This window comes from Diabrotica virgifera, chromosome 7, assembly GCF_917563875.1.
Source record: "Diabrotica virgifera virgifera chromosome 7, PGI_DIABVI_V3a".
Taxonomy (NCBI): domain Eukaryota; kingdom Metazoa; phylum Arthropoda; class Insecta; order Coleoptera; family Chrysomelidae; genus Diabrotica; species Diabrotica virgifera.
The window spans coordinates 203934361-203951006 of NC_065449.1; the positions used below are offsets into that span (position 1 = coordinate 203934361).

The window sequence follows — 16646 nt, forward strand, 5'->3', positions numbered from 1 at the left end:
TACATTATTATTTTATGACAAAAATGACAATTTGAAATGCTTATCAACTGGTTTGAGCATTTAAAAAAAACAATTAATATTTGAATTATTGAACTTATTCCAAATTACAGACATAACTTTGTTATTTTTTATTATCTTGTAAATGGTAGAAAATAAAAATTTGAAATTTTGCAGTAATGTGTAACTTTACACACCCTATCAAAATAGCTATCAAAATGACAGTGTTGCCATTTAAGAAAAATAACGATGACGTCATATCTCTAAATTGGGACACCCTGTACACATTATTATTGTATGTCAAAGAGGACAATTTGAAATACTAGCAAAGTGTCTGAGCATTTTTCAAAAAAACAATTAGTATTTGAGATATTGAATTTATTCCAAATTACAGACTCTCTCTGTATAGGTAGTGATTATAAAGGTTAAACATAAACTTATTTCGGTTCTATCGTAGTCAACTTGAGTCGAAAAATAGTATCCACACGTTTGGCTACTCAAAATCAACGACAATGAAAGCTTTGAACTACTTCATAGTTAGGCTAACTTTCGGATAATCCGAACTTTTCGGAATCCGAACAGGTTGTCCCCCCAATTAGTTCGGATTTTCGGGGTTCTACTGTAATAGCAACGAAAAATTTAAATTCAATTAAATTAATTTTCCTAATAACCATGTTTATAAGCAAAAAGAGAAAGACTAAAGATTTTTAAATACATGATCGTGTATTGACAAATTTTAAGTTGTGAAATAACAACGGGATTGGCAAGAACTTTAAAGAAATTGGTATTTCTCCGCTCCGTTGGAAAAAGTTTTACTAACTACAGGTTTTGGTTCATGGAGGTAGTAACATACTCTCCACAAACGACCAGTTTAACCATTTTCATTATTCATTCTCCTCCTTTAGGATCTATTCCCCCTGCCTTTATGTTTATTATTTGTAATAGTAAGTACTAAATAAGACTCCAGGGAAATAAGCATAATTTAACCTTGTTGACGACATCATTAGAAAGATATTTGACGAGTTTTTCCGATAATATAGGTATATAGGTATAAGCAGTATTCCACGAAAATAAAAATTACCATCATCAATATAGCCTACCTATTGAATGCTCAATATTATACACAGCAGAAATGAAAGCAGTAATGTTTGCTGTTCAGTATGTACTTACTACTGAATCCAACTAGTAATTATGTTATATTTACTGACAGTAAAAGCGTGGTGGATAGATTGAGTAACATTCAAACAGTCAAACATATAAACCACATTGAATTGAATATATTTTTAAAACTCTGAAACTATACAATTGGGAGTAAATGTAACAATTGCTTGGATTAAGGACAATTCGGGAATAAAAGGCAATGAAATAGTTGACAATTTTGCTAAATAAGCTTATATGATCGGAGAAAAAATAAAAAACAAAAATTTCATTCCAGCTTCAGATATCGATACTTTTAGCAGACAAAAACTTAAAAATAATTGGCAACTCTATTACAACGAATGTAATACTGGCTCAAATTTTGCTCATTGTAACCCTAGGATATTCTCAAGAAGATGGTTTTACACAGAATATAATAGACATTTTATAAAGACCATTAATCGGCTGAGATCCAATCATGCACTTACGCCATCTTACATGCATAGAATCGGCTTGTCAGATACTCCTAATTGTACTTGTGGCAAAATCTGAGATCTAACACATGTCATATTAGAATGTAATTTACAAATAAATAATATAAACGACCTCTATAAGGAATTAAAAGATTTAAAATGTTTATTCCCAATAAACCTTAATACTTTAATATTTACAATTTACAAATGATATGGAAATTCTTCATCTCATTTATAAACATGTTAAATTATGTTAATAGAAGTTGTAAATGTAATATGTACCTACTAACTAGGCAGAATTTGTTAATGTGGTTTGAAAAAATTAAAAAGAAGAAAAAAAAAATATATAAAAACACATAGTAAAATAATAACAAAAAAAATGAAACAAAAAAAAAGAAAAAAAATAAAAAAAGAAAGTAAAAAAAGTGTTTAGCACAAATTAAAATATACAACGTGTCTACTTAAGTTGGAAACATATGGGAAACTTTTTTGTTATTCATTTTACGAAAAAAAAAGTTATTCTTTATAAAAAGTTCTGCATGCTCTAAAACCTAAGATTAAATCATCAGATATCAAATTTTGTCAATATTATACGAGGTATGTCAAAAAATATGAACTGCGTTCAAGAGTAAAGCACCTTTATTTATCTCAATATCGAAAATTCTTATTATGAAAAGTTGTTTGGAAATAAAAACTAAGATAAAATATACAATTACATGCTTCTAATTGGAACAAAAAATATTTTCCAAATTTTTCTCTTTATTGATACTTCTTTGTTTTTATTTGTTACACATACGATAACTCTTTTATTATTACTTTTACGAAAAAAAGGTATTCTTTATAAAAATGAAGATGCAACTATCGGATATCACATTTTATTAATTTTATACGAGGTATGTCAAGAAATATGAATTTCACTCAAGAGTAAAGTACCTTTATTTTTCACAATATTGAAAATGGTTATTAAAAAAGTTGTTTAGAAATAAAAACTATGTTTCAATATGCAATTACATCCTTCTAATTGAAATATTGTGAAATATAAAGGTACTATAATCTTGAGCGAATTTCATATTTTTTGACACACCTCGTATAAAATTTATAAAAGTTCCTGGTATCATGGTTGTATCTTAGATTTTAGACCATGCAGAGCTTTTTATGAAGAATAACTTTTTTTCGTAAAATGAATAATAAAAGAGTTATCATATTTGTAATAATTAAAAACTATGTTTGGTATCCATAAATTTGAGAAAAAAATATTTTTTTTCAATTAGAAGCATGTAATGGCATATTTGATCTTAGTTTTTAATTCCAAACAACTTTTTATCATAAGAATTTTCGATATTGAGAGAAATAAAGGTACTTTACCCTTGACCGAAATTCATATTTTTTGACATACCTCGTATAATATTGAGAAAATTTTATATATGATGATTGAATCTTAGGTTTTGGGGTATGCTTATGCAGAACTTTTTATAAAGAATAACTTTTTTTCGTAAAATTAATAATAAAAAATTCCCCATATGTTTCCAACTTAAGTAGACACGCTGTATATTAAAAAACACAGTAATATAATTAAAAAAACAAAAAACAAAATAAAAAATGCAACACAATGTACCTACGACCTATGTATCTAAAAATAATATTGTTGTATGTACTTATGTTATGAAATAAGAAATTTATGACTATGAATCTGCAATCAATCACAAACAAGTTTGGCTCATTGGCTCTGATTTTTCAAAAAAAAGTATACATACACATTATAGTAACAGATCATATACGTTTTATACAAGAATTGCGGCGTTATTTTTAATTATTAATAATTTATTGCGAAAAATTGGATTATTTCGAATTTTTGCCTCCTATTAAAAATGTATCTATTTAAACTAAAATATAAACATTTATCTGTTAGATATCTGTAAGATAGAAAAACATACAAACTTGCGTATTCTAAAATGTGTTGCTACAAAAACATAAAAATAAGACAAATGGTTAATTGTTTATAAATTTTTTAAAAGTTAACTTACACTTGTGATTGTGATTGTCTTCAAAGTGGGTCTGATAGTGTCTAACTAATAGTATGGTATAACTAGACCCAAACCCAGACATCCAAAGTGAAAGTTATCCTCCAACACCAAATTGTTCTATATATTCCACATAATGTTCAGAAAAAAGTCACACCATTTTGAGCGTCGGGTTTGGGGGGGGGGGGGAGAGGGGGGAGAAATCGGTAAATTCGTAGTTTTTAGGTTTCTCGTCAATATTTCTAAAACTAGGCAGTTTAGCATGAACAACCTTCTATACAAAAATGTTCTACATTAAATTTGAAATAAAAAGGCCCTGCATAATCCTTCTAAAATGAACGGTTCCAAAGTTACGGAGATAGTATCTTATAATTGGTCCAAAAAAGGCCTAACCCTGACATCAAAAGTAAAAGTTTTCCTCCAACACAAAATTGTTGTATATGGTCCAAATATTGTTCAGTAAAAAGTTACACCAATTTGACCGTCCGGTTTGGGGGGAAGATGGGGGAGAAGTCAGTAAATTAGTAGTTGATTTACGTTTTTCGTCAATATTTCTAAAACTATGCTTTTGCGTAAATTATGTTCTATACACAAATTTTCTATATAAAATTTAAAACAAAAAAGGTTCAATACAAAATTGTTATAAAATCAACGGTTCCAGAGTTACGGACGGTGAAAAGTGGAGGTTTTAGATACTTTTTATATTTTTTGGGCAATTTATAATATTATTACTAATGAAAGAAATTTTTTGTACATAAAATTTGCTATTTCAGTGGCCGATGGTATGTTAGTGATAAGCTCTTGAAGAAACGTCAATCTCACCACCCAAAATCATCATCAGTTGTCCAAATAATATAAAAAATATCAAAAACCTTCACTTTTCACCCTCTGTAACTCTGGAACCGTTGATTTTATAATAATTATGTATGGACCTTTTTTCTTTTAAATTTTATGTAGAACATTTTTGTATAGAACATTGTTTACGCTAAAGCATAGTTTTAGAACTATTGACGAAAAACGTAAAAAAACTACTAATTTACCGACTTCTCCCCAATCGCCCCCCCCCCCCCCAAATCGGACGCTCAAAATGATGTAACTTTTTACTGAACAATATGTGGACCATTATAGAACAATTTGGTATTGGAGGAAAACTTTTACTTTGCATGTCTGGGTTAGGCGTTTTTTTGGACCAATTACACTATACTACGCCCGTACCTTTGGAACCGTTCATTTTAGAAGGATTATGCATAGGATCTTTTTATTTCAAATTTAATGTAGAACATTTTTGTATAGAAGGTTGTTCATGCTACACCGCATAGTTTTAGAAATATTGACGAAAAACGTAAAAAATTACGAAGTTACCGATTTTCCCCCTTCTCCCTCCCCCCCAACCAGACGCTCAAAATGGTGTGACTTTTTTCTAGAACAATTTGGTGTTGGAGGATAACTTTGGAATCAGAGATAAATGTGAAGAAGACCAGGATGAAACACAATTTGGCTTCAGAAATGGACTGGGAACCCGAGACGCACTCTTTGCACTAAATGTGTTATTGCAGAAATGCCGAGATCAAATGAAAGACGTCTTTACTGTATTTATTTACTATGAGAAGGCCTTTGATCGAGTACAACATCACAGATTAATTAAAACATTAAAGGATAAAGGAGTTGATAGTCAAGATGTACGAATCATAGAAAAATTATACTGGCGTCAAACAGCGACAGCTTGCATAAACGGAAAATCAACAGAAATATGCAAAATACAAAGAGGTGTCAGACAGGGTTGTATACTGTCCCCACTGTTATTCAATTTATATTCAGATAGAATATTTAAGGAAGCGCTGCATAATTTGGAATGGGGTGTGAAAGTTAATGGAATTCTGATAAATACAATCAGATATGCAGACGATACAGTTATTTTAAGTGATGATATGAATGGATTACAACACCTTTTAAATGCCATTGACATAGTGGGAAGAGAGTTTTGCCTAAATATAAACTGTTCAAAAACAAAATACATGGTATTTAGTCGTTTAGCCCATCAAGATTCACGGTTATATGTTGATGGTCATTAATTCAAAGAGTACCCAGTTTTAAATATCTTGGTTGCCATATTACTGAACAACTAGATCCAGATAAAGAGATAAAATGTAGAATCGAGATAGCCCGCACGACATTTTTAAAAATGAGGTCATTCTTCTGTAATGATACCTTGCAACTTTAACTTCGAAAGCGCATGATTAAATGCTACATTTGGTCAGTCCTCTTGTATGGTGTCGAAGAATGGACATTAAAAATATCCACTATTAACGGTTTGGAGGCCTTTGAAATGTGGCTGCACAGACGTATTCTGAAAATACCATGGACGGCTATGCTGACAAATGTGGCAGTCCTTAAGAGAGCAAATGCTACCCGCGAGCTGCTTGATAACATCAAATATAGAAAGATGGCCTATTTTGGACACGTAGTAAGGGGAGAACGGTATAATATTCTTCAACTTATTATGATGGGTAAAATCGAAGGACGCAGTGGAATTGGTAGAAAGCAGGTCTCTTGGTTGAAGAATATCCGGGAGTGGACAGGAATAAAGAAAGCAGAACACCTATTTAGAATAGCTCGAGACAGAGACAGTTTCGCCATGTTAATCGCCAACGTCAAGGGGACTTGATAGGGCACGTTAAGAAGAAGAGGATAACTTTCACTTTGGATGTCTGGGTTATGCCATTATTTGGATCAATTTTATCATACTATAATCCTCAAAATTTCAGCTCGATTCATTAATTATTTTAAAAGTTTTTTAAATTGTTCATACCAGAGGTCATATTTTGTGATAACATAAGTCATAAAATAATGAAGATTCCGTAATTCTACTGGTACCATAATGAAAGGTGAAAACATTATACTTTTAATATGCACCAACGAATGTTCAAAAAAACAATTTTTGTTATTTTTAACTTCTTAAACCATTAAACTAAGTTTTAAACTATTACTCGTACAGGAAATATTTTTTCATCTTTAAAAAGCTGACAATTTTCCACACATTAAGACAAAAACGAAGTTATTCTAGTCTAAGATGATTAGGTAAAAAGTATGGATAATATTAAAGCTAAACAGCATTGTCGGTAAGTGTTAAAGATGAGTCTGAAATGAGGTTTAGTCGAGCCAGGGAAATGTGAATAAACTTCCAAATACTTGCAAATACATACAATTAATTTATGGGGTATTTATTCATTTCGAAGATAATAAATTTACATACGCCAACAATAATCAAGAGAAAGAAAGAAATAAGTTTGTTAAAGTATGTAGGTACCTATTGACAAATTTTGGAAGATTTCAAACTCTTTTGATGAATTACTTAGTTAATACCTATACAATAACAAGTGTTGTTTGCTATAATAATTTGTTTATGTTATCAGTTGGATAAGATAATGATGTTTTAGGTAAATATCGATTACAAGTCGAAACCCTTTATCTTATTTATAGCTACGGGTGAAAATTTGAAATTACAATAATAATTATAAATGTTTGTAAGAAAATCTTTCCAAATTATTTTAGTTCGATATTAGTGCAGTCACTGAAGGCGGATATGAGCTATTACCTCCGATTTCGTTCAAACTCCATTGATTTGCATGACAATAATTGGTGAGTGGTTAGAGGATATCTCAAGGAACAATGTGAAAATTATTTTATTAAAAATAATCCCATAATTCGATAAAGTGACAAATTCTAAGCAAAATTTGTTTTATAAAGTTATTAAAATAAATGAAAACTTTTGAGTTATTAAAGATCAAAGATTTTAATTGTTTGTGAGAAAAATGCATGTTTTTAACAGATTTTTCATAAATAACTCAAAAACTAAGATTTTACAAAAAAGTTATTATTACCAAAATTGAAGTTAATAAAAAATGAAATAAACCCCTTACTAGAAAAATCTTTTAATGTTAACTAAAACTGAGTTATAGGTTATTGAATGTATATTTTTTTCGGCGAGTACCAAAATCTAAGTATTCAAGCTTAAATAACGGGAAAATGATGCATTATTTTATGATATAAAATTATTAAACATTTGTCAAAGTACTTAGAAATATCTATTAAATGAGTCCTCGAACAAGTTCATAGCATTAAAATTTATGTTCCAAAAATTTTTCAAAATTTATCTTTTTAAAATTTTTTCCAAAAAGTGTTATTGCTTTTTTTTTAATAACTCCGTTAATTTTTAGGATATCAGGTTGACCTAAAAACTGTTTGAAAGTTAATTGTAAGGGCTATTAAACGACATTGAATTTAATCTTTTAACCCCCTTACTTTTTTAAAAATAAAAGGTTAAATGGCCCCAGTTACATGGTTCTCGCAGCAAAATTTAAGTTTTAAACGTTTCTATCTGTTATTTTTTACCCTACAGAAATAAAAAAGGTAAAATATTTGATACAGAAAAAACTAAAATTTGGTTATATATAATTTTTTACGTATATTGAGTATTTTTGGAGTTATTATCAAAAGAAAAGGAAAATTACGATAATTTTAAAAATTCTGATTTTTTTAAATTATATATTTTTTTTTCAAAAATTTGCGTTCTAAACCGGTCAAAATTTTTGAAATCATTACTTATGCTAATATAAAGAAATTATTGTAAGGATTACTCTAAATTTTAATGTTTATGGAAATGGCGTATGTTTTATTTTTCACTTTTTCCTAAAAAAATCGAAAGGGTTCTCTTATTTTCAACATAACTTGCTTAATTTTAATGCTATTAACTTCTTCTGGAGCTCATTTGATAGGTTATCCAAAGTGCTTTGACAAGTGCTTGACAGGTATATTTTATAAAATGCATCGTTTTCCCGTTATTTAAGCTTAAATACTTAGAGTTCAGTACTCGTCGAAAAAAAAAATTACATTCAATTACCCATAACTCACTTTGAATTAACATTAATTTAGTTCTTTAAGTGAGGACTGTATTTAATATTTTATTATCTTCAATTTTGGTAATAATATTTTTTTAAGCTTATAGTTTTTGAGTTATACGTGAAAACAGCTTTTAAACATGCATTTTTTACGAAAAAATCAAATCTTTGATCCTCAATGACTCAAAAACTATTGAATTATATTAATAACTTTATATAAGAAGTTTTGCTCAGAATTTGTCCCTATATCGATTTGTAGTATTATTTTTGATAAAATAATTTTCACCCCCGAGAAGGGGTGGCTTCCACCCCTAAAGTAAAAGCGCAAGTTTGCATCATGTCACGTTTGATGCTTAAAGTATCCTCTAACTACTTACTTAAAAACTTCAGTGACTCCACTATATAAAATTTAAGTTATTTCTACAAAAATATTTGTTACATATTTCGAAAAATTTCCACAAGAGAATTTCCCGACACGAGTAAAGATTTTCATAAATCAGAGATCTGAGGTGCTTAATCGAATTGGACTTACTCATGCACGAACCGAAACACATTTCCTTTTCAATTCGGGTACATAGGTCTGTACCGGAACCGTGTAAGGAACAAAAAAGGAAAAGTTCGTTTGACGAAAGGGAACGTGCGTTCGCGTTCATTTCAACCACTAGTTTTGGCCCTTAGGCCCAAACCAGACGGGCCACTCTGCAGCGCTACTCTGTGGATCCGATGCAGCTTCCGATGATGTAACGTGGGTTCTTATGTGAAGTGGACGTCGCACCCCAGACGAGCGAGTGTAGCCGGCCACAGTCGCCGAGCTTCACTGCTAGTGGCGTCCACTAGTCGCAAACTAGTGGCGTAGCTAGCCCCACAGGGGCCCCCTATCAAAGTTTGTCGCGGGACCCTTTTTCACGACTGATATGGGATAGTGCTAAAAAATTTTTAACAAAAGCAGCAAAAACGCGTGTATAGAATAGAATAGACATATACTTTATTGTCACTGAAAATTTTACAATTTTATGGACAAAGCGTAGGTACAAAGAGTAGGAAAAAAACAACAACAAATACAGTTTACTGAAATTAGACAAATCGTCAATATTATTACAAAATAAAAGATAACGAAATAAAACAAAACAATACAGAGTGTTTAATTAATAATTGGAAATATTTTAACTGTAGATTTCTGGGCTCAAAATATTACGGTTTAACCTAAATCAGTTACTCCGAAAAGGCTTCCTAAGGGAGCTGGAGCACTTTGGAGATGGTGCCTTTTAATTAGTTTTTTGAAATACCTACCTCTAGAATACATCTATTTATAAAAACTAAAACTGGTACGGCTATTTATCTTCCAGAGATAAATCTATTTCATAAATTGCGAGTTTCTAGTACCGGTCATATGCATCCTCTTTGGGTAGGGCAACGGGTATTTTATCGCATAACTTTTTTGTCTTTAACTTTGAAGTACTTTTGACACTGGATTATTAACTTGTATGGTATTCTAGTACTAAAAGTTACTCTTACTTTAAGTCGGTAGGATACACGGTTTTCTAAAAAAATCGATTTGAAATTTTTTCGTTTTTAAATTTGATCAAAATTTAAAAACATTTAAAAAAAACAGTGTAATTTACCAACCTAAAGCAACAGTAACTTTTAGTACTAGAATACCTCATAATTCAATAATCTAGTGTCAAAAATGTTTCCAAATTAAAGACACAAAAAATAATGCGATAAAATAATCGTTGACCAACTCAAAACGCAAGCATATGACCTGTATTAGAAAATCGCAATTGATGAGATCGATTCATCTCTGAAATAAACGTACCAGTTTTCGTTTATTGTTTTCATAGTTTTTTTTTGAAAATTTTTTTCAAATTAAAAAAACCACAAAATTTTCACTTCGACATTTCTAGAAAACGGTGTATTCTACTGACTTAAAAGCAAGAGTACCTTTTATTACTAGAATGCCTCACAATTTAATAATCCAGTGTCAAAAAGGCTTAAAAGTTAAAGATAAAAAAGGAAGATAAATAGGCGTACCAGCTTTGGTTTCTCTGAATAGGAGAGTTCTGGAGGTATTTAAAAAAAACTAATTGCAAGATGCCTTTTTCAAAGAGCTCTAGCTTCTGTAAGAAGCATTTTCAGACTAGGTGATTTGGGTTAAATCTTAATACATATTTTGAGCCCAGGAATCTACAATTAAATTATTTCCAATTATTGATGAAACACCCTGTATATTGCAAAATTTAAATAAATTGCAAATTCCATAATACAACCTTAGGAACTAATAAGTTCAGCGTACAACACTCAAATATAGATAATAATAATAAATCTAATAAACTCTAATAATTCAAAGTCAAAAAACAGATTTGAATTGAGACTCATTTTTTAAAACAGATTCAGTTTTTTCAAGCCAAGGGTGAATAGACATTGAAAAGGAGCGTACACAAAGAAGCTCTGTTCGTTAACGGCGAGCGACCTGCAAATAGATATACCTAAATACAATTTATAGATAAAGAACAGATTACACGAAAATATACGCAAACAATACACAGTGTTTCAAATTATCAAAGGTAAAGCGATTACAAACATTGCAATTTCGCATTATACATTATACAATGTCTCACACAGCCAACGGTGAATTGACAATAAGAAGTAGCTTGAAAACAAAAAACGTCTGTTGTTATAGAACGGCGAGAGGCAGAAAATAGATAGGTACCTGTACAGTACATAAATATAGTTTATAGTAAAGAATCCATTACACGAAAATGTCGATATCCCAACAATATTTGTACACTGTTTCAAAGCGTTTTAATAGTGAAATAATTGCAGAATATTTTGTTCAATTTTTTAAATAGAATTTTGTTTCGACATGCCGCGTTGGGGCCCCTGAATGTCGGGGGCCCGTATAATTGATACGGCTGATACGGCGGTAGCTATGCCTCTGTCGCAAACGCCATTCAGACTGACCACTTTTGTAGCTGCCGCAGATGTTTACGAGAATTTATAGGGTGAGCACCTAAAATTAATTTCGATTCGGAACGGTTTTTGATTGAAGTGCAAAACAGACCGGATATAATATGCGATACAAGAACCCGAGGGCATATTTATAGGGCATTAAAAGAAAAACCGTGGGATGTCATCTTTGAATTATTTGTTTCTGATTTTAAAGAAGGTAGCCCTATCAAAAAGAATAAATCCTAGCAATGTTTTCTCTTTATTTATACGTCCATGGTTTTCTCTATTTATATTTACCTACGTTTTATTATACATTGGATGCATTTGAACTGAACAAAACAAATAGGTACTCACAATCTTGTTTGTTTATTTATGTTAAATAGTGGGGTCCCATCCTAGGTCAAAAAAGGTTTTATTGTTTGTTGTTGAAAACAAAACGATATCAGTCAAAAGGGGGCTGCTAGTGCGGCAGATTCGTGCAAATATTATAAGAATTGTGCATTTAATAATAGAAGCATATAATTTGGACCACATATACTACACATATAAAGGTTCAAATTTAGATGGGAGGCCATCTCAGATTTTGCCTTTTACAAAAATGGCGACTATACATATGTGACTAATAGCACGATAACTTTTGAACGAGACTTCAGATTTCAACCAAATTTGGTATATAGGTTCTTTTTTTGATGTATAAAATCGAGGTCTTGAACCAGACGAATCGGTTTACCAGAAGTTGTGTTTTTCCTGGTTTTTATGTAAAAATATGTTGTTGTTTTTTTCAAGTCTTTCACCGTGTATATATTAATTTTTCAAAAAGTTAATACTCATTAAAAAGAGCGTATAAATATTTTTTAGGAAAAATTTTTAGCTTTTTAGTTTTGTTAATTACCATTTAATAAATGCAAAACGTATCTTCACAGGGTCTAGGACGTTTCATCGCCGCCGTTTCGATGCCGCCAGTTCGATGCCGATGCCGGCCGATTCATCGCCAGTCAATTAATCGCTATCTGATATATTTCCGAATTTTCGACAGTTACAATTATTATTTATTTTTAGTATTAATTAGGAATTCTTGGAAATGCGAGATATGACGGCGATGAAATGGACTGGCGATGAACCGGCGGCATCGAAACGGCGGCGATGAAACGTCCCATTCCGATCTTCACATGTACCTATATGCTGCAGATTCGTGCAAATATTATAAGAATTATTGTTCTTTTAATGGTAGAAGCATATAATTTGGACCACATATACTGCACATATAGAGGTTCAAATTTAGATACGAGGCCATCTCAGTTTTTGTTCCTTTATACCAAATTTGGTTGAAATCTGAAGTCTCGTTCAAAAGTTATCGTGCTATTAGTCACATATGTATAGTCGCCATTTTGAATCCCCGCTATTTTTGTAAAAGGCAAAATCTGAGATGGCCTCCCATCTAAATTTGAACCTTTATATGTACAGTATATGTGGTCCAGATTATATACTACTATCATTAAATGCACAATTGTTTCACATATCGGCTGCACTATGCAAGCTAACTCTAACATGTTTTTCACTTTTACTCAGTTGTCAGGTTTTATCAAACTATTTTACGCCTGTAGGATACAAGATGTACTGGTTGATTTTTTATGTGCTTCTTTCTGTGATATAGCTGTTTTTGTCTGGTTCTTCTTAATTCCATTTATGGAGTTTATTGGTATTTTTTCAAAAGCGTTGAAATTTTATAAAATATTTAAAACTATCGTCGTCGTCACGGCAAAACTCACTAAGTCCACTTTTATTAAAATTGAGGTCCCTGTACTAATCGATTCACAATATCAATTTTCATAGTCTGACAGAAATAACGAAGTCCTAGAAAGTACGTACAGATGGTTGCCTAAATCACTGTAAATGCATAAGTTCAAAATTACCATTTTGTTGTCTGGTAGAAGCTACTAAATGTTCGTTTTCTCAGATCTGTTGATTTGGACTTAGTGATTTTAGCCGTGACGACGACACTATGGACATTACAAACACTGATTTTGACGTACACGTTTTTAAAAAAATATTAGCCGCAAGTTTTTAATCACTTGATTAAACTTACTGTTTTTCTCACCCATTACATTAAACGCCGCACCCTTCCAAACGATCCCCTTCGCAGCGTAGTCGCCGGCGCTAGAAAATCGCCTGTTTCAGCCACTCTGTGGATCCACAGAGTAGTGCTGCAGAGTGGCCACTCTGGTTTGGGCCATACAGTGTTAGAAGTAGGCGCAGCTTTAAAGAAAATGAAGAACCATCGATTTCCTGGTGATAATGGGCATGAGCCTTCGAGACTGCATAACAAACCAACAAATCAGGCAAAGAATCAAGTGGAACTGGGCCGGGCACTTGGCTAGAACACAAAATTGATGGAAAGTGGAAAAGACGAACCATGGAACAAAGCACCAGAAACTATAAAGGGCTCCGAGGAAGACCATCGACTAGATGGACTGACGATGTGAAAAAGGTAACAGGATACCGACTACAGGCGGCTCAGTGTAGAAAATATTGAAAGTAATTGAGGGAGGCCTATGTCCAGCAGTAGACGCGATGGGCTAAGTGATGGCAGGAAAGGTAATAAAGACAGAAAATTATTGAAAAACATACTGATTGCAAAATATTATTGGGAGTATAAAAATGTAGAATTAGAGAAGCAACATCAATACATATAGTCTAAGAGCTAGAGCCGAAAAATCATCGTCATAAGTAATATGGAGTTTGGCATGTGAAATGTGCCTATTGTATATTGATAATTATGATCCCTTTCAGGCTGACACCTCAGTGGATACAGGAAGTAGCAATAAGGGATCAAAGGGGAAAGTTAGCGTAGTCTTTAAAGGTTTTGCATAAAAAAAAGGTTTAATCTCCATTGATTTGCATGAAAATTGGTGACTAGTTAGAACATACCTCAGGAAATAAAAATGATTTATTGCCAACTTGCACTTTTACCCTGGGGGGTGGATACCACCCCTTCTCGGGGGTGAAAACGATTTTATTAAAAATAACCCCACAAATCGATAGAGGGACAAATTATAAGTAAAATTTGTTATATCATGTTATTAAAATAAATCAATATTTTCTGAGTTATTAAAGATCAAATATTTGTCTGTTTAAGAGCACATGCGTGAAGTTACGGATGATAAAAAGAACATATTATTTATTGTATGTTACTAAAATATTATTTTTATATTATTTCGATATTATAAATTTAGCAAAAGTGTATTCGAATATGTCAAATGTACCCATTATTGGACACCCCAGTTTCTGGACATATTCAGTTTATATTGATAGAAAAAATTCAATTAAATATCTAAATAATATAAAAATAATATTTTACTAACATACAATTAATTAATATGTTCTTTTTATCATCCGTAACTTCACGCATATGCTCTTAAATAGACAAATCTTTGATCTTTAATAACTCAAAAAGTATTGATTTATTTTAATAACATGATATAACAAAGTTTACTTAAAATTTGTCCCTCTATCTATTTGTGGGGTTATTTTTAATAAAATAGTTTTCACCCCGTTGGAAGGGGTGGTATTCACCACCAGGGTAAAAGTGCAAGTGGCACCAAATCAATTGTGTTTCTTGGATCGATGGAGGTTTAACAAAATAGGAGGTGAAAACTTTTAGTGACTGCACTCTTTCCCCTTTTATCCGTTATTGCTACTTCCTGTATCCACTGAGGTGTCAGCCTGAAAGGGGTCAAGTCATAATTGTCAATATACAATGGACACATTTCACAGGAAAAACTCCATATTACTTATGACGATGATTTTACGGCTCTAGCTCTTCGTCTAATATATTGATACACCTGTTCCAAACAGTGCCATGACCAGGGGGGTTGGGGGGTTGTAACTCCCCCATTGGGATGTACTTTGAGCTCTATGCGCTTAACACCATTACTATTCCATAACCCCTAGAGACCCACCAGTAGTTGTAGCCCCACCTTAGGATCATCATGGTTACACCGTTGGTTCCAAAGAGTAACAAGTATAATTTTTAGTGATTTGGAGTTAAGTATTTGAAAGTACTTCAATAACCAATATTTATGAGTTCCAAAGGGCAACAACTCTATAATAACGTTCTGTGAAGATGTCACACATAAAACGGTAATTATTTTAGTTCCAAAGTGTAACAATTCAAGTTATTACTCTGTTTTCTTGTAACTAATGATTCCTGACTTGTTACACATTAGAACTGGTGTACCGAATCAAGTAAAAACATAGAAAAATGGAAAAATAAAAAAACCATTTAACATAAAGTTGACAAAAGCCAATATCGGTATCAATATTCAATATAGCCAATATTCTGTATCAATCGTAGAGAAATTAAATGCTTTATAACTAAAGAAGAAAGAATTCAGAGTCACAAAAATGGTAAACATAAATAATTAATGAGTAGAACCTAACCTTAACAAATAAACTAATTTATTTTTATACTCACCGCACCAGATCCCTTCCATGCTCCATCGTATACTCCCAAATTTCTTTCTTTCAGTCCTAAATCCTTCAGAAAGGAATATTTTGAATCGTTTATAAGAAATTCTCCGCTTGCCATATTCCTAACAGCTACAAACTGTTTCAACGCGGACAGTAACTTAGTGGAAGTGATTGGAACCCGCATAACTACAAGATTAGGTACCGGTTTGTTACTATAAAGACGTGGAATTGTTCTATTGACTTAAGTAGATATATTTATGTCTCTGTTACTACACTTCGTTATCAGCACTTGTAATAGGTCAGCAACTTTTGATAAATGTTGTTTACTGATTACAGGGAGGCTGGTTATATTAATATTTTTATACGTTGGCACATGCATAGAGATTTTATTTTTAACTGATAGTTAGTGCTAATTATTTATTATTGTTTATAAACAAATCAAAGTGTGCCAAGATAATCCCTGTATTCGTCGAAATTAGATCATTAACAAAGAATATGATTTACAGGATATACATATAGTAATAAATAGATAATAATGTATACCTACCTATTATTTATAAACTACAATTACCTCAGCACCAAAATAAATGAAGAATGGACCAACAACCAAGAGACAAGAGCGCGTATCGAAAAGCTAGATCCATCTTCAACCGAATCGGGGCCTTTTTATGGCGTTGAATCGTGGACCTTGAATGAAGATA

General features: G+C 31.7%; 1 protein-coding gene across 1 annotated transcript in view; it reads right to left on the reverse strand.

Annotated features, from left to right (window-relative positions):
* Positions 1-16322, reverse strand: part of LOC114326553 (putative aldehyde dehydrogenase family 7 member A1 homolog) — a 50095-nt gene extending 33773 nt beyond the window's left edge. The window contains exon 1 of the mRNA XM_028274946.2: positions 15950-16322. Within this exon, the coding sequence (XP_028130747.1) occupies positions 15950-16129 (180 nt within the window). The 5' untranslated portion in view covers positions 16130-16322. The remainder of the gene's footprint in view (positions 1-15949) is intronic.
* Between the last annotated feature and the right edge of the window lie 324 nt (positions 16323-16646).